This window comes from Oryctolagus cuniculus, chromosome 7 (assembly GCF_964237555.1).
Source record: "Oryctolagus cuniculus chromosome 7, mOryCun1.1, whole genome shotgun sequence".
Lineage (NCBI taxonomy): Eukaryota > Metazoa > Chordata > Mammalia > Lagomorpha > Leporidae > Oryctolagus > Oryctolagus cuniculus.
The window spans coordinates 3,253,463-3,278,918 of record NC_091438.1 but is presented as its reverse complement, the minus strand read 5'-3'; the positions used below and the strand labels follow the sequence as shown (position 1 = coordinate 3,278,918).

The 25,456-nt window shown below is 47.5% G+C and overlaps 1 protein-coding gene across 17 annotated transcripts in view; it reads right to left on the bottom strand.

Annotated features, from left to right (window-relative positions):
- The window catches only part of RABGAP1L (RAB GTPase activating protein 1 like), a 788,918-nt gene that overhangs the window by 26,611 nt on the left and 736,851 nt on the right, over nt 1-25,456 (bottom strand). For 9 of the 17 annotated variants that reach the window (XM_070077150.1, XM_070077147.1, XM_070077148.1 and 6 more), the window contains one exon: nt 8,813-8,905. In XM_070077150.1, the coding sequence (XP_069933251.1) occupies nt 8,813-8,905 (93 nt within the window). Of the gene's footprint in view, nt 1-1,971; nt 2,628-8,332; nt 8,637-8,812; nt 8,906-25,456 lie in introns of those variants that run through there. The other 8 variants (XM_070077152.1, XM_070077153.1, XM_070077154.1 and 5 more) reach the window with 2 other exon arrangements.

Here is a 25,456-nt window from a genome sequence, read left to right as displayed (position 1 = left end):
TCCTTTTGCCGTTGGTTCACCCTCCAATGGCCACTGCAGCTGGAGCGCTGCGGCCGGCGCACCACGCTGATCCGAAGCCCAGAGCCAGGTGGTTTTCCTGGTCTCCCATGGGGTGCAGGGCCCAAGCACTTGGGCCATCCTCCACTGCACTCCCTGGCCACAGCAGAGGGCTGGCCTGGAAGAGGGGCAACCGGGACAGAATCCGGCACCCCGACCGGGACTAGAACCCAGTGTGCTGGCGCCGCAGGTGGAGGATTAGCCTAGTGAGCTGCGGCACCAGCCAAAACTTGGAAATATTTTTAAAAGACAACAATAAATAGATATATCAACATTGTGTGTCATCTATCTGTGTGTCTCTCTATCATCTCTATCTGCCAGGGCTTCTCAGTTGAACCTTTCCGTCTTTGCCAAAGTAACCCAATCTCCAGTAGGAGCTAGAAAGTCTATTCCCGATAGATCTACTACTTCTTTTTCATAGAAACAACTTACATACTTGTAGAAAACTTATATTTAAAAGCAAAAACGGTTTCAAAAACTTCTTCAGCGAGCTTCCTCCCTCTCAGGAAAGAGCAGCCCCTCCCAGCAGTTCTAACACAACATGTTTCACAACGCAGACTGCTCCGGACAAGAGATTTTTCTCATTTCTGGATAGATCTCAAGAGAACAAGACAAGACGGCTTCAGCATCCGTTCCCGAGCTAAGCGTCCCATGCCAACTGAAAGCCCCCTTGTAGAACTCCGAGGGACAAGGGCTCCTTCAGCTATTATTTATGTCACACTCGTCGGGCACAGCGAGAATGCTGCGGCTCCCAGTTTTTCAGGTCACAGGCAGCACGGGCTGAGGACAGTGTCGAAACAACTTGCAGGTAAAGTCACATGACGTTCATGGAAAAGTACTTTCGTTAAGTATTTGTATAAGTTCCAGGCAGCTACTTCACTACTTCTCAGAGCCAAACAGCTGATGGATTACAACATAAGAAAGAAATGGAAGCCCGGCTGAGATTCTGACTGCTAACCTCTCGTTACAGCGACCGCTGCAATCCAGCCCCTCCTTAAGACACAGGGCTAAAGGGGTAGAGACCAGACGGGGGAAAGACTGGATGGGCAATCTCGTGTCTAGGGGCCTTACAAAGCAACATCGCCTGGCGGGGAGGGGGCCGGGAGGGGTGGGGGCACCTGCTGGCTCTCCCTCTAGCAAGAAGCTCCAGCTGAGTGGCTGCAAAGCAAGCAGTACAGTGGAGAGTGTCAGACCTGCTCTGCACTCACAGACGGGGGAAGCAAGCCACCGGCCAGAAATGCAGTATCGTCCTCCGCAGCCCGAGTGCAGGGGCGGGAGGGAGCCCTGGGAGGCCTCCGGCGCCCGGGAGCGCTGCCGGGAGACACAGCTGAGACGGACCTGCCCACCCTGAGCAAGGGTGACACAGACGAAGCCACGCGGCTGTTCTCTCTGCCCCTTCCCAAGGAGCCAAACCTGTTCTCAGAACTGACCAGTGCAAGAAGTTTGCTTTTATACTAAAACGGAGAAGCTAAGCTGGTTGTGGTGGGCTTGGAAAGGTGCTCTACCCTCGCTTGGGTCATCTGGAGACGCTGGCAAAGTCAGCCCCGCTGGCCTGAGACACTCACGTGTGGTGAAGTTTGCACGAGCAGATGTGCTGAGCGCTCAGAGCCTGTGAAAGAAACAGGCAAACTGCTTCCCAGGCCTTCAGAGAGAAGACACGAGACGCTGCCCCCACCCTCCTAAAGCTCCCATTGCACGGCCTGCAAGGGACTCCACCTCACACCCGGACAGCGTCTGAACAAAAAGCAGACAACCACGGTCTCTGTTAGCTCCCTCTCTCCTCTGGCATGGCCGGTGCGCAGCTGAGAAAGTTTGGTTAGTAACTTTTGGGAGGAGGATACTGCATTTTTCAAAGAGACAGACACTGACGTTACAGACACACACAGATTTAAAAAAAAAAAAAAAACAACTTACCTCCTCAAAAGTCAAAGACCAACTACCGTTTTCAATCATAGGTACAAAGACAATTGAAAAAAAAAAAGGAATATCCAATGAAATTGCACACCTACTGATGTACTGAAGAGATGGCAATGACAAACACAGGTATCTGTTAATGCTATTTGGTTTTTCCTTAGAGTGTCCTGTACTCTAAGTTCCCTCTTGGACTGCGAACATTGAACAGAACAAAGTGTACTTGAGCAGCCAGTGGGCAAGTCTCAACTCAGGAAGACTCGCGACACTCAAACTCCTCCCCCCACACCGCTATTCGCAGCGTGCGAGACACTGAGGTGCTGCACGCAGGACTGGAAGCAACCCCAGTGTGAGTTGTTGACACGGTGGTTATTAAAGGTGGGTGGAAGGCACTTCCTCATCTGACAAGTTCGAAACTTGCCAAACAGTTCGTCTTCAGGCAAAGGAATGAAATCGCTGGGCAGAGAAAGGCAGAAGAAAAACTGCTCCCTGGTCTCACTGCATTCTGGGAGTTGAAGCCTGGGGAAGCAGTCCAAGGGTTGGTGGGTGGATGTCATTAATTCCAAGATGAGAAACCAGAGAAATGTGAACTGGCAGTGGAGAGAACACAGATGCAGCTCTAAAGGAAGAAGTGACCGGATAGGAGGTGGCTTTATAAACCCTGGCTCAGTGTTTTGGGTGTGTTTTCTGCTGCTGGGATGAATTCTTGGCACATGTTTTTAAAGACATTCAGGAGTCAGGAAAAAATATTTTTCCTAAAAGAGACAGTGCAATTTTGCTAGCAACAACACACTCAACTCTCCCTTATTTTCTTTGAGCTACCTCTTTTAAAAGAGTTAACAATCATCATTTTAAAATTTTCAGCAGGTTTTTTTTTTTTTTGACATACAAAGAAAAATGCCTACTGGTGAAATGTTCAAATGTATATTTCCTCTTTAAATGAAGATTTGAGAGGAAAACCTGGGTATCTGAAACTGTCTTATGCGCTACTCCTTCACCATTCTATCCAACTTGATCTTTCTGGTAGAAACTTTAAACTTTTTAAACGTCAAACTAGCAACAAAATCTTGCAAGTAATAACTGACAGCTGGCAAAACAGACCACATTCCTTTTAGCATTTAAGAAAACCACCTGAGATCACGCTCCAAGCACAGGGCCAGCAAACCTGAAATGCAAACAGGCTGACAGTGAACACTGTACGCTTTGGAGAAATGACTCCACTGGGCCGCCGTCGTGCAGAAGCAGCCACAGACCTACGTACACAGAGGTGCAGCTGCGGTTCATGACAATCTCCTTTACAGAACCTGGCGCTGCCACAGCACTGCAGACTCTGGCTCTACTTTCACACACACATGCAACGTGCAACCAGCAAAATGGGTGACCCATGCTCTAGAAACCTGTTTGGGCCGTGTATCATTTTCTTAGTAATACTTTAACAGGAAATAAAGCTTTGCAAACACGTTAACTGTTCTTGAGAATTATGAAGATCATGAAATGAATGCACCTAGAGATGTGCACTGTGCCCCACACTGACAGCTCCCCCGAGGTTTAAAGGGAACCGGGTCAGCAACGCAGCATGGCCAGAAGGCACCTGCTCCTTTTTTGCCACTCGGCTTGAGAAGCACGATGAGGGCATGGGCTTCTCCGTGCTCCATACGAGCATCCGATAACAGTGAACTAACTGGGCAATCCAAGCTAAAAAGGGAAGTGGCAGCCTCTTGAAGTTTATCATTATCACGGCAGATAGAAACCATCCTCTTGTCTAGTACTATTCACTAAAATCACATTTTTCACAACAGAAACATTTCCAAGAGCCAACAACAACCTCTGTGATATGGGAAAATGAAAAGTAGAAAGCTTATTTCCATGGCTGAGAAAACACTTTTCAGAGATGGACACACTTATCTTGATTCCTCTGAATAATGAAGGGCTTGACACAGTGGAGGAAAAAACAATCTTCCCCCTTCACAGAGAAGAAATTAGCATAGTTCAAATTTCTTCTCTTGTCAGGTTAAAAATTATTTAATTATTATTGTATTGATTATTGTTCTAAATCATTTCAGTAGGTGTATACAGTTGGCACAATACAAGCACAATGAAGCTTCACTCCCGATAGTTTGTACTATTTACCCAGCATAATTAAGTAGCTTCATTTAAACTTCATGTAAGAACAGCTGCTCTAAGAAAATTTCTGTGCACAAGAAAAAGTGTGTATACTTAGAGAAACCATTTTTTCTATTTACATTCCATTCTTCTAAAAAAAAATCACAGTCACCAATCTCACAAAAGAAGTTCAACATCTAAACGTAATTATACTGAACATGGATAAGTGACTTCAATCAGGACTTCTGTATTTATAACACCATCTATGTTCCACATCCGAGAGTTTAAGCATTTCGAAGTCTTCCTGGGATTCTCCATCCAGACAGGTACCCTTCATTACGCTTTGGGAGATTCACTGCATTTAATTAATTGGCTGTGTTTTTTAAGGTTTAACCTACATTTGCGAAGTCAGTTCTTTAATTAAAAGAGGAAAGCGCATTACTCTCCAAAGGTAGGTGAAGGCTGCTGTTCTCTAGAAAGTCCATCGACGGCGACGTCACTAGAGAACCTGCCCACGATGAAGGCAATCTACCTCCTTGGGATGGAAAACAAGGCCAACGGCTTCCTAGGGGCTTGCTTCCTACTTTTAAACTGTACTAACACGGCTCCACATACCCAGTACAGTGGAACCTCAAGGGACTTGCACGAAAACATAGTTCATGTAACTCTGCGGTCAAATCTCTACCCTCCAGTTCAGCTCATCTGGAATCCACGAATAAACTGACAAACAAAATATCAGAGTTGACAAAGGATATTAAGCAAATCTGGCTAGGTCCAAGTTAAGAAAGATGGTCGAGATTTAGAAAAAATGTTCCACCTTCTTCTCACAATAAAGTTTGCTTTCTGATTCTTCGGATGTAGTCAGGAAGGTAAAGGAGCACCCCAGAGGCTACCAGAGGTGGATGGGGAACCTTTTCCCTGTCAAAGGCCCTCTGCAGGCCACAGCTTATCCACTTCAAAATTAGCTTGCTACAGCTGCACTGAACTTCAAGTTCTGTCTGCTGCTGCCTTGACAGGGCCACACCAGATGATTTTGTGGCCCTTTGTACAGGCTGGGCATTCCTCATCCTTAAGCAGTCACTATGGGGTTCACTGAGTTTCAAATGCAAACAGATGCATTACCTAGTTATATCCATACATGTGTGTGCATGCGTGTGTGTGTGTGTGCATCATGCGTATGTTCAACGTATATTCTATCTGGAAATCAAGAGGCATCACTAGGACTGAGCATACTAGGGCTGGCCTTTGGGTACGGACAGGATCAGCTGTCAATCATTAGCTCCATGTGGCAGACAGTCCCTGTCCGTCAAGCACGGCTTCCACACAGGTATCTCTGGTTTGGCTGGGAGTTCACGAAAGGGAGATGATTAGCCAGATGCCAGTCCTCCTGGGACTTTCCGCTTGTGTTTGTTTTTATTTCACTTTGTTTCTGTGGGGTGGGGGAGGGGGTACGATGCATATACTATGGAAAACCATGCTTCTAAAATGCACACTTCAGTGGTTTTAGTATATATACAACGTTGTGCAATGATCCCTACCACTTGACTCCAGGAATACTGGCATCATGCTTCGGGTTTAAATACATAAATTTATACCAACAGTACTTCATCTCTTTCTTGAAATTCACTGAAATTTAAGAACTGGTTAAAAGTAAGGACAGTGCTAGGAGTGTATCCTGAGAACATACGCCATAAAAGCAGACACACACAGGTTCAGGTGGATAACAAGAAGCCTGAGTGCTGAGAGCCAGCTCTGCGTGACTGGGTCTTCACTGTCACCTCTGGTTTTCCTGCCACAGCCTTTTCATGAATGCCACTATGCTCAAGAGAGGGAATCAAGCTGAAATCTCTCCTAGAGCCTCTTATTGTATGGTATTTCTGGGCTTTTTGCTTTGTTAATTCTCACAACCTTTTTAAGTCTCTTGCCATATGGACAGCTACAACGTAGACTTGACATTTTAAGATTTTTTTATTTGAAAGGTAGAGTTACAGAGGGGGAGGGGGAGAGGGAGGAAAAGAGGAAGGTAGAAGGGGAGAGGAAGAGGGAGAGAGAGAATCTTCCGTCCATTGGTTCATTCCCCAAATGGCCAAGCTGAAGCCAGGAGCTTCATTCGGGTCTCCCACATGGGTGCAGGAGCCCAGGCACCTGGGTCATCCTCTGTTGCTTCCCCAGGCACAGCAGCAGGGAGCTAGATCGGACATGGAGTAGCTGGGACATGAACCAAACTGGCACCTATATGGGATGCTGGCGTTGCAGGCGATGGCTTAACCCACTATGCCACAATGCCAGCCCCTAGAAGTGGCATTTTAAACAGTGTGGATTCTAAAGGCTGAGGAGGGGTTTTTACTGAAATGGTGCCAGTTTTCACGGAGTGCCCTCAGATATCTTCGGAGTGACTCACAAGAGTCTACGTGAACTGGGCTCCCAAGTCAAGATCTATGAATTGTAACATGCTCGTTCCAGCACAGACATCTTATTCTTGACAGGATTAAAATTAGAAAATGTTACAAGGTATTTTCTGAGACACTTTGCTGCATTAATTAAGCTAACTACAGTTAGCCTCTTAAACTAGATATTGATCTCATCTGAAAGATCAAATGTGTTGATGGCTGGAAACTATGTTGTCAATAGCCACTTTGAAAATGTAATTCTAATTAGAGGACAATCATTTTAAAGCCAAGAATATCACCAGGACAAATGCCTAGACAGTATTACGAGAGGATACAAACATTAGTTAGACATTGTAGGGACAAGCTATGATAATCATCCCAAAGAAACAGAAATAAAGGGCGTCTGGTTTGTACGTGCAGGAGGGAACAGCCCTCAGAAGTAGCATCTGTTGTCAAAGGAAAGCCCAAACCAGCTTCGTTTCTACTCTGCTCCCTCAGTAAAATTCCGCACACTAATGATCTTACGTGTTGGAAGTGCTTTAAGAATCACATGCATGTTACCATCTACACTTACCTGCTTTGACAAGGGATCTGGGGCGCCGCAGCAAGCCAGCGGAACCTGATTTCAACAGCACAAGTTTGACCTCTCAGTTCCCTCTTTCTAACAGGAAGGCATTCTTCACAGACTACTCACGGTGGCGGTGGCGGCAGCGGGAAAAAATGAGAATGATAGAGCGGGAGGAGGGCCTCACCTTGGCCCTGGGCTAACCTTTATGAGGGCTGCCCCTCATGTCTGCAGCGGCACACTACACGACTTACATTACAGCTGGTCCCTCTGAGGGCACAGTGCTGGTGGGGGTGAGCCTCCACCGGCACCTGTGAGCACGCTCTCTGTTCTATGTGTAAGTGTCCCCCACAGCAGTGCGTGGGACTCTGTCCTTGGCTCTTCAGCCAGTGCTCTGCACATGGGGACACACATGATGGTGGACTGCTGAGTTGCAGAGGAGGACCAGTGCAAGGTGCAGGCGCAGAGCCACAGACGCTGAAACTATTCTAGCCATTCTTGGGTAATTCTTAACGGTGTGCTTCATAAAACCAGTCACACCTGTCTAATGAACACCAGCTATGGGCCGAGTCTTTCGCATCCAAGAACCCTCACCCTCACGGCAACCCATCACGGAACTGCGCACACCACATGCTGTGCAGGTGAGGAAGAAGCTCCACGACTAGACCGAGATGCTGCGTGGCGGCAGAGGTGTTCCGAATCCCAGGCTCTTTCCTGAACTCAGGTGCGTCTGATGCCAACACCCCATACACTCCTCCCACCATGCTCCTCTGCATGCAACCCAGGCCATTCGATTCAGCAGCAAGGACGTACAGCGTGCCTGTGCCGCCCATATCCGGCTTTCTGACCTCATAAAGATGGCTGCAGTTACAGGAGTGAAGTCAGCCCCCAAGGGTGACTTCATTAGCAACGCCACCACAGCACTTTCTCAGGCAGCACACTGGCCCTGGTTCCCAGTGCTGAAAATACAGTGTTCTCTTGTCTTAGGGTGCTGACTGCAAAGACAGGGAACCGCTATGCACCTGCTGAGTCTGAAGAATTAAAACAGGCTGCAGAGAGAGCATAATATTACACTTGGGAAAAATAAGTTGGGAATCAGTGTTTCCTGACACCGAATCCTGGGCACGGTGCTGCTACTTAGCACTCCAGAGATCTATTTCCATGAATGGCCCCATTAAAAAAAAAATGCCACAATTAAATAAGACGTTACACTGAAATCACGCTGATTCTGAAACCGCATCCTATAGCCAAATGCCGCTGTCATTCATGAATTTGTGGAAATAAGAGCTGCAATAAACACCATTACTGTGCTTGATATACCTTCGTGATTTTTATTTTTACTTCCAAGTACGTAAGTTTGTATTGTTAACAGTTGCAACAGACATAGGTAAGTGTGAAACATCCTTGTGCCAGTCTTGCAACAGTTCACCTTCTAAAAGTCTCTGTGGATGGGGCCATGCACAGCTAAAACAGTACTTTGCCATTTTTCTCTTTTTCTTATTTTTGAAAGTAGAAAGCCACTTTCTTTGCTTTTCCCTCTCCTTCTCTCAGCTTCTTATGAAGATTCTCAGTACAAATGCAACAGCTGGCGTTACCTACAAATATACAAACTGAAAGAAAAGAAATATTACGGTTGGCTACTTGGGAGGATCCTAAAATGAAAGCACACCTGGACAGTTAGCGTAACCTGAGCCACTCGGGAGCAGAGGCCACGGAGCTCGCCAGAGCCGCTGCTTCAGGGTGCAAACAAAGGAGCGCTCTGGCCGGGGCGCGGCGTCTCCCATACCTTGTATCTGTCCATCGGGTCCTCCTGCTGCAGCTGGCTCTCTCGCATGGTCTGATACTCCTTCTCATATTTCTTCAGCTTCTTGGTTGGGACCTGCAGAGACAAGAGGGAATGCGTGTCAGGTGAGAACGTCAGTTAGGCAAACACTTTCTGGTGTATTTCCCAGTGAAGTTTCTGGCATTCTAGGAGATGCCCAACTCAAAATGAGCTCCCTAATCTAGAGCAACTTCCTGCACAGGTGCAGACGGTCCACATCTGGGTCCTGTGGGTGACACGGTCTAGGAAGCAACCTTCAGTCCTGTTATTCGGCACGGAAGTCGTCGCGGTGCTAAGCACGTCGGGGCAGCTGTGCGCCAACAAGGTTTTATCTGTAAGCACCGGCTGCGGTTTGTTCACCTCTGTCCTGTGATGCTGCTGATGCTGCAACTTTTTTCAGGTTAACAATTTAATGCTGCTGGCAATTTTAACTACCTTTGCTTCACAATAAAGCATAGCTTTCCATGTTGAAAGTGAAAGTTATTATTTTATAGAAATAAAACCGGGCAACAAGAAAATTTTAACGATGGAATTAAGGTACCAAAAATAAAAACATAAAATTTGACACCAAAAAAAAAAATACAAGTTCATTCTGCAATATGGGATAATAAAAGAAAAAAAAATCACCTGAACAACTCATCTATTCCTTGCTAAAACTATCATCGTCAAAAGACAATAGTTAACCTTTTTTGAAAGCACACTAGCATATTGGGAATTCTGAGATTTCTGAAAGTAACTGAGGGTAGCATGGCATAATGGGCGGAGAACTTGGCACTAGACAGACCTGTTTTTTAAGCATGTAATCCCTTAGCAAACAGGGACTCTTCTCTCTTAGTGTCAGTTTCATTCTTTGTAAAATAGCAGGTAAATAAATGTTTACCTCATAATGGCTGTCAGTAGAATTAAAGGTTTAACGTGGGTGAAGGATCTAATTCCCTCAGGGCTGGCCGTGTGGTGTACTGATTTAACTTACTGCTTACCCTACACTCATCTCATGTTGGAACACCAGTTTGAATCCCAGCTGCTCTGCTTCTGATCAGCTCCCTGCTAATAAGCAGCAGGGGATGGTCCAAGCGCTTGGGCCCCTGTCACCCACATGGGAGACCTGGATGAAGCCCCTGGCTCCTGGCTGCAGCCTTGCCCAGCGTTGACTGTTGTGGCCATCCGGAGGGTAAACCAGCAGATGGAAGGTCTCTCTCCCTCTCTGTCATTCTGCCTTTCAAATAAATAAATAATTAAAACAAATACAATGCCTGATTCTTGGAAGTTTTTTTAAATTGTATTTTTAAGTATTCAACTGAAATTGATGTGTTATATATATATATATTTTTTTTTTTTTGACAGGCAGAGTTAGTGAGAGAGAGAGAAAGGTCTTCCTTCCATTGGTTCACCCCACAAATGGCTGCTACGGCGGGCGCTGTGCCGATCCAAAGCCAGGAGCCAGGTGCTTCCTCCTGGTCTCCCATGCGGGTGCAGGGCCCAAGCACTTGGGCCATCCTCCACTGCACTCCCTGGCCACAGCAGAGAGCTGGCCTGGAAGAGGAGCAACTGGGACTAGAACCCGGTGTGCCAGTGCCACAGGTGGAGGATTAGCCTAGTGAGCCACGGCACCGGCCGATGTGTTATATTTCATTCTGTCCAGATTACAAAGTGCACTGTTAGCCTTTTCTTAGACAACTACAATGATTCAATTGCTTTAAACATCCAAGTATTTCCTTAATATTCAGCACCTGCCTTTGGCATGAATGAAACAAAACCGGGCTTTTGTTTGGTTTTTCAGATTGCACGCGTGCTGGAGTGGCATCTGGCACAGAGATGAAGCCCCGCGGGAGGTTGGGGACGCCCGCATCCCCTACCGGAGTGCCTGGGTTTGAGCACCTGCTCCACTTCTGCCCCTGCTGCCTGCAAACGCACACCTTGGGAGGCAGCAGGTGTTGGCTCAAGTACGTGACAGACCCAGATGGAGTTCCTGGCTCCTGGCCTCAGCCTGGCCCAACTCTGGCTGTTGAGGGCATTTGGGGATTGAATCAGGGGATGGGAGTTCTCTCTCTCTCTCTCTCTCTCTGCCTTTCAAATGGAAATAAATAAATACAACTTAAAAAAAAAACACAAACATACAGCTTTGATGACTTCATAAGAATTTAATGATGGCAAAGACGATGGACTGATGTCTTCAATATCCACCAAGATACCTGGCAAAGTACTTGGCACATCGTCGGCCCTCAAAACATGGTTTGCATGTTATTTTTTAAGATTTTATTTATTTATTTGAGAGGTAGAGTTACAGACAGTGAGAGGGAGAGACAGAGAGAGAGGTCTTCCATCTGTTGGTTCACTCCCCAAATGGCTGCAATGGCCAGAGCTGCACGGATCTGAAGCCAGGAGCCAGGTGCTTCTTCCTGGTCTCCCATGCGGGTGCAGGGCCCCAGCACTTGGGCCATCCTCCACTGCCCTTCCGGGCCACAGCACAGAGCTGGACTGGAGGAGGAGCATCTAGAACTAGAACCCGGTGCCCATATGGGATGCCGGCACTGCAGGTGGAGGATTAACCTACTGTGCCACAGCACCGGCCGGTTTGAATGTTTTTTTATAGATTGATTTTATTTCTTCGAAAGGCATAGTGACGGAGAGGGAAACACACAGAGAGAAAGAGTGTTCCATCCACTGGTTCCCTCCCTGAATGGCTGCCACAGGCAGGACAAAGGCAAGAACCTGAAACTCCTTCTAGGTCTCCTACATGGATGGCAGGGGCTCAAAACCAGGGTCATCCTCAGCTGTTTACGGAGGTGCATTAGCAGGGAGCCAGATCAGAAGCGGAGCAACGGGAACTTAAACCAAGGCTCCGATATGGGTTGTCAGTGTCGTAGGCAGAGGCTTAACTGGTTGCGCAACAATGCCAGCCTCAGACTGTTTCTTCTTGAGCTAAAAATATGGTATTCAGAAAAGATGTATATGTGTGTTAGGAGACAGCAAAACAGACGGATAGCACCCAGCGTGAATATAAAATTATCTTACAGTGTTCTGCAATGAGGATAATTTCAAATCTCTAACCAGAGAGTTTGTTAAATGAAAAAAAATAAAGACACCAGGTGTCATTCTCTAGTTTATTCTCATTACTCTGTTGTTACCATCCAAGATCACTCTGAAGTACTGTAATTATCTACTTCTAACCACAAATGGGAAGCTTCATGAATTCAGTATACAAACCACTGGACAAGCACATTAGGAGAATATTCATTTGGCTGACGGGGGAAGTGTCTCCCCAGTTAAACAAACAGTGAGGACATTTTCCAGGGTGGAACTGAATTGCAAAATACTGTGCATATTGCCATGAGAGACGCTACTCCTCATGACTGGATCCCCAGAGACATTCTAGAGTCCACAGTGACCAAATACAGCGTGAGAGAAAGGGAAGCACCACCCACCTACAGAGAGAAAGGGAAGCACCACCCACCTACAGAGAGAAAGGGAAGCACCACCCACCTGCAGATCAGCAGAGGGGAACGCACATGATCACGTGGTAACAACAATATAATTTTTCTTGATTGTGATAGTACCCTTAACTTCCTATAGCTTTCTTTTCTCTATATGCAGTAATCATATACCCAGAAAACCAAAAATAGATTTTCAAGATGAAGTGGCAAATCACTAGCACTGAAATAGCCCTGGATGTGGCAGGGTTTTAAGCCGCGATGAGGTGTTTCAAATGTCTCCTTAGGCGCAGGATGGGGCAGCTAAAGTACTGTGAAGCCAGAGTCTACTCTAGTGCCTTTAGCCCAGATTGTTGAGTTTTTACATATTTTTTCAACTGGAATACCACACCACCAGGTACCAGGCTGAATACAGCCCAGTGTTGAAGCATTTTCAACATGGTTCTAAAACAGATCGGGTCATCAATGACGGAATTACATATTGCAAGCTTGAGAGAGAGAGAGAATTCTTCTAAAACCATATTTTTAAATTCAAACTATGTTACTTTTTTTTATCATGTAAAAGAATGCCCCTTTAAAAGTCAATCTTGCTACTTAAGAGGTTCATTTCAAAGTGAGATTCTTATAAAAAAAAAATGAATTCAACACTCTCAGTAAGCTAATCCTTTCCCATCTGGCTGGGATTCTAGGATGTTGGGCTTCATCTTGTTGAGGCAAACAGAGCAGGTTCCCAGAACAATACGTTGCTAGGAAACCTTCCAAGCTTATTTATCTTGTGCTGTGGGGTGATCCTGAGCATCCACCTGTGACTGGCACAACAGGAATGCAGGGGGAAGAGGGTGGAGGAGGAACAGACAGGGAGTTGAAACGAAACTCTTATTACTTACAAAATAAAGGAAACGGACTTTCAGCTTTTAAAATTATTTCAGGACAGAATTCATTTTATTTTATTTTAGGGACTGGAATACTGAAGCTTAAAATTTTCTTATTGGAGAAAGGAATAAAAATATCTCTTGACTATGTAGTTTTAATTAAAAGAATGAAAGTCACTAAGAATTATTAGAACTGAAATAATCTATACCTCTGGAGGCGTGCAGGAATTTCTCCCTTTAAGTTACGTTGCAGATGTGAAGATGTGTTACGAGTCACCGGTACCTGTAAGTGTCTAGGTAATTTTGGGGTCCTGTTCTACCAACTGCCCACCTTCCGCCTTCCCAGCACTTCCTAATTTCTTAAGTTCAGGAAATGTCCTCAAATAATCCAAAATTGTTTGATGAGTGCAACTGATGGGCCCTCACTCTGAAATGCGATTATCACAATCAAACAGAAAAAGACAACGGGACAGCCGCCCGGCAGGACACCCCTCGTGGGAGTGACAGCAGGACAGCCGGCCGGCAGGACACCCCTCATGGGAGTGACAGCAGGACAGCCGCCCGGCGGGACACCCCTCGTGGGAGTGACAGCAGGACAGCCGCCCGGCGGGACACCCCTCGTGGGAGTGACAGCAGGACAGCCGGCCGGGCGGGACACCCCTCGTGGGAGTGACAGCAGGACAGCCGGCCGGTGGGACACCCCTCGTGGGAGTGACAGCAGGACAGCCGGCCGGCGGGACACCCCTCATGGGAGTGACAGCAGGACAGCCGCCCGGCGGGACACCCCTCGTGGGTGACAGCAGGACAGCTGCCCGGGCAGGACACGCCTCGTGGGAGTGACAGCAGGACAGCCGCTGGGCGGGACACCCCTCGTGGGAGTGACAGCAATCCTCCACATTCCGGAGCACCTAGGACAGAGCCAGTGCTGTCGTTTGAATCGTTCCCTGCGGTCAGAGTTCTTTCAGGTCCTGCTTGGTCCTAACACTTGCATGCATAATGTGAACATCCATTTGCACAGGACTAGCAAACTGGAGGGCCCTCGGGGGGCTTTCTTCAGGATGAGGGAACGGAACCCGCATGGCAGCGCCTTGGCTGGAGCCCGCTGTGGGGAGCAACTGGGAGCAACTCGGACTAGACTAAGTTACTGGAATTAAGACTTATTCTATGCATCTGCTCTCCCACAATATGGTGCTGGGAGAGGAGGAAACAGCTTCTACACAGCTGCCTCCAGTTCAACCAATAAACAGCAGGACCTGCTCCTGATTGGAGGAGAGCAGCGTACTCGGCGTGTGGGCAGCCGAGTTGGGATTGGCGGAAGAGGACTATAAAGGAGGAGAGAGACAACATGCACCAGGAACATCTAAGGGGAACACCTGAGCAGCCCCCGAGCAGCCCCCGAGAGAGCCGGCCGGCCGGCCGGCGGTGTGCCGCTCCCCCGCGGAAGTGGGGAAAGTGGCAGGGGGGCCCGCCCCTCCACGGAGGTGGAAGGGACGGTAGCCAACCCGGGAAGAACCAGCAGCAAACCCGGGGAGGGCCGAGCAGACAAAAGAACAGCGCAGGGTCCTGTGTCGTTCCTCCACGAAGAGGGGGAGCGACATAATGGTGCCGTGACTCGGATATGAAGCCTAGGCAGGGTTTAGTGTCATTCCCCCACGAAGACGGGGAGCGACACCCGCGGCTGAGGGCTGCGGCAGAGCAACCGCGCCGCCTCCAGCACAGGGCCGCCTCTCAGGGGCCGGGCTCTCCAAACTGAACTCATCTGAGTGCTGTTTCCGTGATTCTGCCACATCCCTACTCTGTATAGTTAGGATTTGTCCTTGAAATAAACTACGTTTTATCAGAAGACAATCAATGTGGAAACAGCAGTTAAACCAGACACCTGGAGGCGTGACAGCAGCCTCCCAGAGCCGTCGGCGCTCTGATGCCCGGGACCTGTGACTATCTTACTAACATGGCAGAATGCATTTGGCAGGTGTAACTGAGGATAAGGAGCTTAAATGGGAAGATCATTTTCGATGACCTGAGTGGGCCCAGAAGAACGACCTGACTCGCTTGGAGAAAACGGGGGTGGGTGTTGTGGTACACCACACTGGAAGTCCTAGCTACCCTGTGCCTGACGCAGCTTCCTGCTAACGCACATGAAGGCCGTGGATCCTGGCTACACATGTGGGAAACCCAGATGGCGCTCCAGGTTCCTGGCGCCAGCCTGGCCCAGCCCCTGCTGTTGCAGGCATGTGGGGAGTGAACCAGCACATCTCTCTCTGTCACTCTGTGTTTCAAATAAACAAAGCAATGAACAAACAAACAAACAAATAAACCTTTAAAAAGAAAAAATAGAGAGGAGAGCCTTTGTGTGGATTCAGAGGGAGATGAGACTGCTGCAGAACCGTCGAAGAAATTCAGTGTTGGTGGCTTGGACGCTGGGACAGGGGCTCCTGAAGGATGTGGGCAGCTTCTAGAAACTGGGGAAGGACAGGAAATGGATTCTCCCCAGGGACCTGCAGGAGGGCACCCAGCCCTGCCACACCATCGCCCAGCCCACCTGCAGGAGGGCACCCAGCCCCGCCACACCACCGCCCAGCCCACCTGCAGGAGGGCACCCAGCCCCGCCACACCACCGCCCAGCCCACCTGCAGCAGGGCACACAGCCCCGCCACACCACCGTCCAGCCCAGTCTAACCTCCACAACTGTAAAATCATATAAGTGCGCTAAGCCACTGCACTACCTGCCATGGTAACTACAGGAAACTAAAAAATAGAAATTATCACTACGGCTGAATACCGAATGTTTACAAATGAAACAATTAGAAGTCATAAACTTCTCCTGAAAGCAAGATAAAAACTCCCCTGCCCTTCAGTTTATAACCAACTGTTAATTATGTCAAGACAAAATGTACTGTAAATCGTTAACCCTTATGTTATTAATAGCAGAATATCAAGCGAGACAGCACCAAGCCAGCACTACAAACGGCCATGGCCAATGTGCAGACCCACTCGGTCCCTTCCTGCTTTTTCTCACGGCACTAACGGCGACTGGCTGTAGTGTCTGTTAAGTTGGACTCTGATATCTTCATGATATCTTACTGTATTCCATTTTTAAAATGCCTCGTCGCCACCTATAGACGGATTTCATGGCCAGCGGTTTGAAGGGCACTGCACTACATCTGATGGGCTTTGGCGGGTTCCCCTGACGATACCACTTGTTGGTTACAATGCTCAGTCATTGGGGAGGCTTTGTTAACGCCACTCCGGGTCACCAACACCTTCGCCGGCCATGTACCCACCAGAGTGGGTCCTCTTCTGTCAGCAGGAAACACAAAGAAGAGAGCTGAGCACGTGGAAGGCAGAGCAGTGGTAGAGGCACGGAGAGGGAGTGTGAACCCATGACCTGCCGTAACAGGCAAGGAGAAAGCACAGTAATCAATCACTCACTCGCCTTTCTCTTCCTCGAGGTTAACCGTGCTGCCCTCAGTCAGAGGGACGGAGGCGCAGACCGCAAAGAAACACACCCACCATTCTCCACTGCCCACGTTCTCTCTTCACATCTCCAGTTTGTGCTTCTGCTTTTTATATACATCCAGTCCAGGAGGCTGGACAGACGTTAATGCTCTCGTACATCAGCTAATTTCAGAGAACCCGCCTCCTCAAGAATCTTTATTCACTAATCACATCTACCAGGGTTACTGCCCCATTTTGTATTTCTATTTTCAGTATTTTTTTTTAAAGAATTATTTATGTATTTGAAAGGAAGAGTTACAGAGGGGCAGAGGCCGAGAGAGAGAGAGAGGTCTTCCATCCGCTGGTTCACTCCCCATATGGCCACAACAGCAGAAGCTGGGCCAATCCAAAGCCAGGAGCCTGGAGCTTCTTTCAGGTCTACCACATGGGTGCAGGGGCCAAAGGGCTTTGGCCATCTTCCGGTGCTTTCCCAGGCACATTAGCAGGGAGCTGGTTCAGAGGTGGAGCAGCTGGGACTTGAACTGGTGCCCATATGGGATGCCGGCACTGCAGGCGGCAGTTGTACCCACTCTGCCACAGCGCCGGCCCCTATTTTGAGTACTTTTAGTATTTAACATTTGAATTTCCATGTATTAACTGTTTCCTTTGTTAGGAAACTTTTATTTTTAAAATTTCCATAACTTACTTACTTGAAAGGTAGAGAGAGATCTCCCATCTGCTGGGATACTCTCCAAAGGCCTGCAGTATTGGGGCTGGCCAAGCCAGAGGAGTCCTGGTCTCCTACATGGGTGGCAGAGACTGAATTACTTGAGCCATTGCCTGCTGCCCCCTGGAGTCTGTAATAGCAAGGAGCTAGAATAAGGGGCACAGCCGGGTCTTCAAGGCAGGCACTCTGATATGGGATGTGGGTACCCCAAGAGGTGTCTTAACCACCGCTCCAAACACCTGCCCCGAATTCATTATTTCTAATAAAAAATTTAAAATCCAAGCAGAGTTCTTTTAAAATGTGCATTTTTCATGGAAGAGAGAAATGACACATTTCATTTCTCTCTAATGTAGCAGAATACACGTGGGGGATTTTTCAAACTGGTATATGCTCCGCAAAGATCAAATGATCTTTGACTTCAACTCATTTTTTAAAACCTTTATATTTTATTTTAGGGGTTGGTGTTTTGGTGCAGTGGGTTAAGCCCCAACCTGTGATGCCAGCATTCCATAAGAGTGCCGATTCAAGTCCCAGCTGCTCCACTTCCAATCCAGCTCCTTGATAATGCAGCACCTGGGCAAGCAGTGAAAGATGGCCCAAGGACGTGGGCCACTGCCACCCATGTGGGAGACCCAGATGGAGGTCCAGGCTCCTGGCTTAGCCTAGCCCAGCCCCAGCCATTGTGGCCGGATGGGGAGTGAACCAGTGGATGGAAGCTCTCTGTCACCTTCTCTCTCTCTCTCTCTCTGTCTCCCTCTGTGTGTTTAACTCTTTCAAATAAATAACAAAAAAGTGAAAAAATGATCAGAACGATCTGGGGAGGGGGCAGGAGAGGAGGAGTGCCTCACTACGGCTGATCCAGTTCACCCTCTTGCCCAGCTGAAGAGTGCGGCATTTCCCCTGTGCTCAGTTTAACACTGAGTTAAGAGCCACTTGTAAGAGCTCTCACCCAGGGCTTGATGAATCCTTTCTGTTTAACAAATAAAAGATACAAGAATACTGATGAATGCAAGTGCTAGGAAAGCAAATTACTGTCCAACCAGGACAACAACAAAAGGCTGACATGACCCAGGTTAATATTTTCCAAAGTAAGATTCTTGATGGTAACAATTCAGATGCAAAAAAAAAAAAAAAAATTGGTACAATAGGCCAAGGGTACTAGCCACTGTACTGTTCTTGGCCACTTCAGGTAATTTCTTAGGATGAATATAAATTATTCCATCAAATATATTAGTCTTTGGAGAGAGAAAAAAGTAGGTAAGAGGTCCAGCATTACATTCCCTGGCAACCTGAGCGTTCCCTAGTCAGGGTTACTATCAGTTCTGCAAGGACTTAACGAGGCCCAGACATGGAGCAGATGATTGGGAACCAAAAGCCCAGCCATCAGCTTGCAATCTGGGAAGAAACAGAAGGGCCGGATTCCAGAGATGACATCCAGGGAGAACGCCCGTGTTCTATAAACTCCAGTTATTCCTCTTCAGAGAGAGGCCTGCAAAGAAATCACTTTGACTCTTTTGAGCTTTTAGCACTTAAAGGAGTGGGGGGGGGGGGGGATTCAATTCAGTGATATTTTACTCCATGGGGCTAGGAAACATATTTGCAAGGACATATGAGCCAACACATGATAGCATTTAAGAACGCTATGGTTTGGGGGTGGTGGGGACAAGGAAAGCCCTCCTCTCGTGTTGCAGGTCTACCCTAACTCCCAAGGCTCACGGACATCACAGTCCCAGGCGCTCCCCTAGTTTCACGTGCACACAACCGATGGCGCTCCACCTGTTGTCATCTCATCCGTGCTCCGTGCAGTGCGCGCAGTCCCTCAGGCCGGCTGTACGCACGCCAGGGACGGGCTCCCAGCTTCATTCATGAATAACGTTATGAGGGGACCCGCTCCTCACAATGTCCATGAACTCTTCTAAATATTGATCTCAACTTCCTAAGGGCCATGTTCTAATACAGACGGTCTGGTCCCAATGTTGTAACACTGCTAGGAGACTCCTGCATTGTGTAGAATCTGCTTATCTTTTCATTTCTAATTCTTCACCCAAGTCCTGCAAACTTACTCCTATATACTATTTTTGTAGAACTCCTTGGCACTTCTCTGAAGTTCGCCTATCAATAGTAATATCTGAAGTAGAGGGATTTCTGTACTATGTGTTGACAACTCCCAAATTTATAGATCCCAGGACATAACTTCCACTGAGCTTAATCCATATATACAACTGCTAACTTTATATTATATTATAATTTGGATGATTCACATTTGAGACATTTTAAACTGGACTCGGGGCCAGCACTATGACGTGGTGAGTCGAGCATCCATAGGCAGTGTCAGCATCCCAGCTGGCGTCCTGCCTGCTCTACTTCCAATCCAGCTCCCTGCTGATGGCCTGGGAAAGCAGTAGAAGGCCCAAGCACTTGGGCCCCTGCACCAGCGTGAGACCAGGAGAAAGCTCCTGGTTCTGGACTGGGCCAGCTCTGGCCATTGTGGCCATTCAGGGAGTGAATCAGCAGATGAAAGACCTTTTTCTCTCTCTTTCTCAAACTCTGCATCTCAAGTAAATAAATATATCTTTGGAAAAAATTACATAAACTGGACTCAGCCCCACCCCGACTATCCTTTCATAGTTCATCTTCCATCCAGCAGCTCAAGTCATTCACCCAGAAGTCACCTCCAATCTTTCCCTCTCCCAATGCTTATGCAGCTGATCACTCAATTCCATAGAACATGCTTCCAAAAGACCTATTCTGTCACTTCTTTTGAGCCTTTCTAACAATGTCCTGGTTCAAGCCATCATCACCTCTCATCAGGACTACTGAAATAACCTTCAAACCGGTCTATGTTCAGGCCTGCTCTGTTCCAAATCTCTTCACCACAAGGCAATTAAAATGTTCTTTTCCAGGGTGTGAATCTGCTAGCATTCCCCTTCCTGAAGTTTTCAGTTGTTTCCACTGCACTTAGAACAAAAAGAGAAGGCCGGCGCCGTGGCTCTGCTGGTGACTGAGGCCCTGGTCTCACCCATCTCACCCCCTCGCCCCTGACACGTCCACGGATCTTACAGAAAGCAAAAAGTGGGAAGAACTTCATGTTCTATTTATTTTTTTACCTCATCTCTTAAAGATATCTGTGTTTGTGCCTGCATAATTTATTACAAAATGAACACACACAAACAATGGAACTTCAAAATGTTTCTGATGGAAATTAAAAGATAAAAATTAAAAAACAGTTACTCAGCAGAAGCCCTATCAAGTTAATGACACTTCTGTCAGTGCGCACATTAGCCATTTAGCCCACCTCTTGAGAAATGAGGACCCTGGGAACTCAACTACATCAACAGAATCTTGTATTATTAATAACCGAAGAAAAAGGAGAGCACTTCACAGATTCTTTTTGTGCTTAGGAAACAAAGAAGTCGGAAGCATGCCAGTTCTCATCTTGGCTGCTCCACTTCCAATGCAGCTCCCTGCTAACGGACGGGGAAAAGCAGCCGAAGATGGCCCAAGTGGTTGGGCCCCTGCCGCCCATGCAGGACACCTGGAGGAAGCTCCTGGATCCTGGCTTCAGCCTGGCCCAGCCCTGGTTGTTGTGGCCATCTGGGGAGTGACCAGTGGATGGAAATCTCCTCCCCCGCTTCCTACCCCCATACTTCTGTCACTGTGACTTTCAAATAAATAAATAAAATAAATATTCTGTTGAGGGGTTGCTTGGTGCAGGGGTTTAAACTGCAATGCTGGCATCCCATACTGGAGCACAGGTTTGAGTCCTGACCGCTCTGATTCTGATACAGCTCCCTGCTAATGTGCCAGGGAACCAACAGAAAACGGCCACTGCCATGCATATGGGAGACCCAGATGAAGTTCTGGGCTCCTAGCTTTGGCCTGGCCCAACCCCAGTCATTGCAGCCATTTTGGAAGTACACCAGCAGACTGAGATCTCTCTTGGTCTCTATATATCCGCTCCTTCTCTCTGTTATATCTTTCAAAAAATTTCCGTTGAGAGGTGACTATTAGGTGCAGCACTGGGATCACTGCTTAGGATGCTCATGTCCTGTGTTGGTGTGCCTGGTTCTGGTGTGAGTTGGTGGTCAGCTCCTCTGCTCCTGATACAGCTTCCTGCTGGTGAGTACCCTGGGAGGCAGCAGATGAAGACTCGAGTGCTTGTGTTCCTGCCACCCACTTGTAGACCCAGGCTGGGCTCTAGGCTCCTGGCTTCAGCCTGGCCCAACCCTGGCTGTGGTGGGCCAGAGAGGGATCCGACAAATTGAAGATCTCTAAGCCAACACAAGGTGCAAATAAATCAACAAAAATCAAAACCAAAATGTCCACTGGAAGCTCTGCTCTTGTCTTTGGGTAATCTGTTGTAACAGTTTTGAACACAGATCCTAGTGCAAGTTTCACTTAATTTTTCAGTGAGAACTGTGTAGGCTGAGCTGAGATGTCTACGTTGTTGGTTACTGTTTCTGTTGTTATATATTACTCCCCCTCAATCAGGGTTCTAAACAAGATGAATTTTTTTGCTGCTGTGGGCTTCATCTTCAACCTTGTTCTCCCTTATTAAAACAAGTATGCATTTGTAAATCGCTGATTTCTTTAGGGCGTTGTAAGCTTTTCATAAAGCATTGATGGCTCCACTGTTCTACGCAAGCTTCCCCAACTCTGATGTTGGTTCTTTCTCAGGAAATTCTGCTAAACTGTGAATTTGGAAATCATGGCATTAAGACATTAAGTGCTAGAAAAGGAGCAGTAAGATACAGATTTGAGAGGCTTGTATGAAATGGCTTGAGAATACACAACCACTCATTTCTAAGGGGCTATCCATTTTGAGTTTCAAACAAACCAATTTCTCAATATGCTTTAGGAAAGGGTAAATCTGTAAGATCAGGAAGGACTATTTTTTTTAAAGATCTATCTATTTATTTGAAAGTCAGAGTTACACAAAGAGAGGAGAGCAGAGGAGAGGAGAGGAGAGGAGAGAAGGGGGGGAGGGAGAGAGAGAGAGAGAGAGAGAGAGAGAGAGGTCTTCCATCTGCTGGTTCACTCCCCAGGTGGCAGCAATGGCCGGAGCTGCACTGATCCAAAGCAAGGAGCCAGGAGCCAGGAGCTTCTTCCGGGTCTCCCATGTGGGTGCAGGGGCCCAAGGACTTGGCCATCTTCCACTACTTTCCCGGGCCACAACAGGGAGCTGGTTAGGAAGTAGAGCAGCCAGGTCTTGAACCAGTGCCCATATGGGATGTCAGTGCTTGATGCCAGGGTATTAACCCGCTGTGCCACAGTGCCAGCCCCAGGAAGGACTCTTTTTAATGTCCTAAAATGTATCTAGAGTTCTCTTATCTAGGTAGCTAGTATTTAAGGACAAAATCAAGTTATTTTTTTAATTGGTGAAAATTACTTCCTTTTAAAAAATGTTTACTTATTTTAATCTACTTGAAAGGCAGAGAGACAGAGAGGGAGGGGAAGAAAGAAGCTCAGAGCTCAGTCTGGGCCTCCCCTATTGGCAGCAGGGGCCTAGGCACTCAGGCACCACCCACTGCCTCCCAGGATGCCAAGCAAGAAGCTGGGTCAGAAGCGCAGTCGCTGGCACCTGAACTGGAGCTGCACTGTGGGCTGCAGGTATCCCAGGCGTCAGCGTGACCCACTGTGCCACACTGTCCAGCTCACAGAGTCAAGTTTCAGAGACTGGACTAGGAACATCCTCTGAGCAACACAGGCTCTTTCTCCCATGCTCTATGAAGGGTGGTTTAGGAGTTAAACAAGCTTGCATTTGCAGTCTTGTTCCACTAAACATTAGCTGTAGACTTTATAAGCAATTCGTTTATACTTCTTACTCAGAACCTTAATTTTTATATATATTTTGTAATGAGGTAGCATAAACAACACCTCCTCGTATTGAGCATATACTATATACTACAGCACTGAGCCACATGTCATAGCATGCAAGCCTCACAAGGCTGAGCTAGGTGCTACTATCCCCATTTTATAAACTGAATAAACCGAGAAAGACTGAACAACACGAACAGGTACCAACCCTAATAATGACAGACTCAGCAAGCCTGCTTGACACCAAGGCTGCAGCCTGGATCGCAGCATGTTACTCGTGTTACAGGACAGCCACCTGTATCACCTGCCATCTAGCCAGCACCACGCCTCAACCCAGGCGCTTCCATAAGCCTGTGGCCACCAAGGGAGCGTGTCCACTGCTATGCTGACATCTACCTGGAAGACAACGGATCTAACACATCTGTCTGGCTTACGGGCGGACCCTCACCCTGATTTCCTGAGCAAGCCGGAAAGCAAGGGAAGGTCAGATAGCCCCTCGGGGGAGTGGATCAGGACTTGAACTCTCAGAGAGGCCTGTGGGATTCCAAAGTCTTTAAAAAAAAAAAAAAACAAAAACAAAACCAAAACAGGCATGGAGGCGGAACTACCCAGGAGATTTCAGCCTAAAGCACATCACCTCAGGTACCAGAATCGGCACCCAGGCGGGACATTTTTTTTTTTTTTTTTTTTTTTTTTTTGACAGGCAGAGTGGACAGTGAGAGAGAGAGACAGAGAGAAAGGTCTTCCTTTTGCCGTTGGTTCACCCTCCAATGGCCGCCGCGGCCGGTGCACCGTGCTGATCCGATGGCATTTTTTGAGACCTCTCTCTTCATACCCATCTCCTCTATTACTCCTCCATGTCTTTATTTCTTGCTGATTTGTCTGATTCTTTGTACTCAAAGAAGAGGAGAAAAATTCAGTCTGTTTTTCTTCTAAGCAGTAATAATTCTTTCCTCATTATATTGGTTATTCTCAATTTGGTGCTAAATTAGGGCAACACTGAACCTTTTGTTCTTTGCAAAAATGAAGAAGCAACAGATCTTACGTTAGAGCACCCCCCCCGGACGTTTATCTCCCCCCTGGGGGCAGCGAGGCGTGCTAAAAGCCACTGTAATATCTCAATTCTACTTCCTAATGAGATGTGGGTTAGAAATTTATCACTTCAAACTTTTAGGATAATATGTGGAGAGTAACAGAATGGTTATCAAGGGCTAAAATTCCAGAGTGTACTATGTAAGCCATGCATTCCATCTGGCTACACGTTGAAGATACTGCTCTGTTTCCAGGGAGCAGATTAGCTAGATGTAGTTCCAAAACTGGGCCACAGAAAGCTGGCCCAGCCGCGCATTCACAGTGAGCTAATGAAGCTGCTTTACAACTAGATGATGAGACAAGAGAAAGAACGACTGCGCAGCCAGGTCGGACAGGGCTCTCCATTACCTTCACATGGTGCTTTTCTACCACTGAACACCGACCAATCTGAAGCAGCCTTCTGTCAGCTGTCACTGGCAGTTAGACCAAAAGTAAATAGGTGTCTCTTGCTACAAATACAGTGGGCTGAAGGCTGCGGGTATGCATACTAGAAGAAGTTTAATTCAAGACGCATGTACAAGACAACCTGAGTCAGTCTGTCTTTAGAGAGATTCAACTTTACTATGCCAAACTCTGTGAGAAACAATGGGAAGAAAGAAACGAGGAGACTTCTATGTGTTCATCAAGGACTCAAGTGCACGATGACTGTCTTGCCATTTTAATGCATTTTTTAAAGATTTATTTTATTATTTGAAAGCTAGAGTTAAAGAGAGGAAGAGACAGAGAGAGAGGTCTTCCATTCGCTGCTTCACTCCCCAAATGGCCGCAATGGCTGGAGCTGTGCCGATCTGAAGCCAGGAGCCGGGAGCTTCTCCAGGTCTCCCATGTGGGTGCAGGGGCCCAAGCACTTGGGCCATCTTCTACTGCTTTCCCAGGTCATAGCACAGAGCTGGATCCAAACTGGAGGAGCTGAGGCTTGAACTGGTGCCCATATGGGATACTGGCATGCAGGCAGTGGCTTTACCCACTATGCCACAGTTCTGGCCCCTGATACATCAACTGTTTAACACTGGTAGAAAAACTTTATCCCTACACTTCTGCATAAAGAAAATAATAATCTGAAGCTGGTGCTGAGTGTAGTGGGCTAAGCCGCCACCTGCAGCATTGTCCTCATCCTATTTGGGTGCTCGTGGTTTGAGTCCTGGCTGTTCCTCTTCCGATCCAGCTCTCTGCTGTGGCCTGGGAAAGCAGTAGAAGATGGCCCAAGTCCTTGGGCCCCTGTACGCTTGTA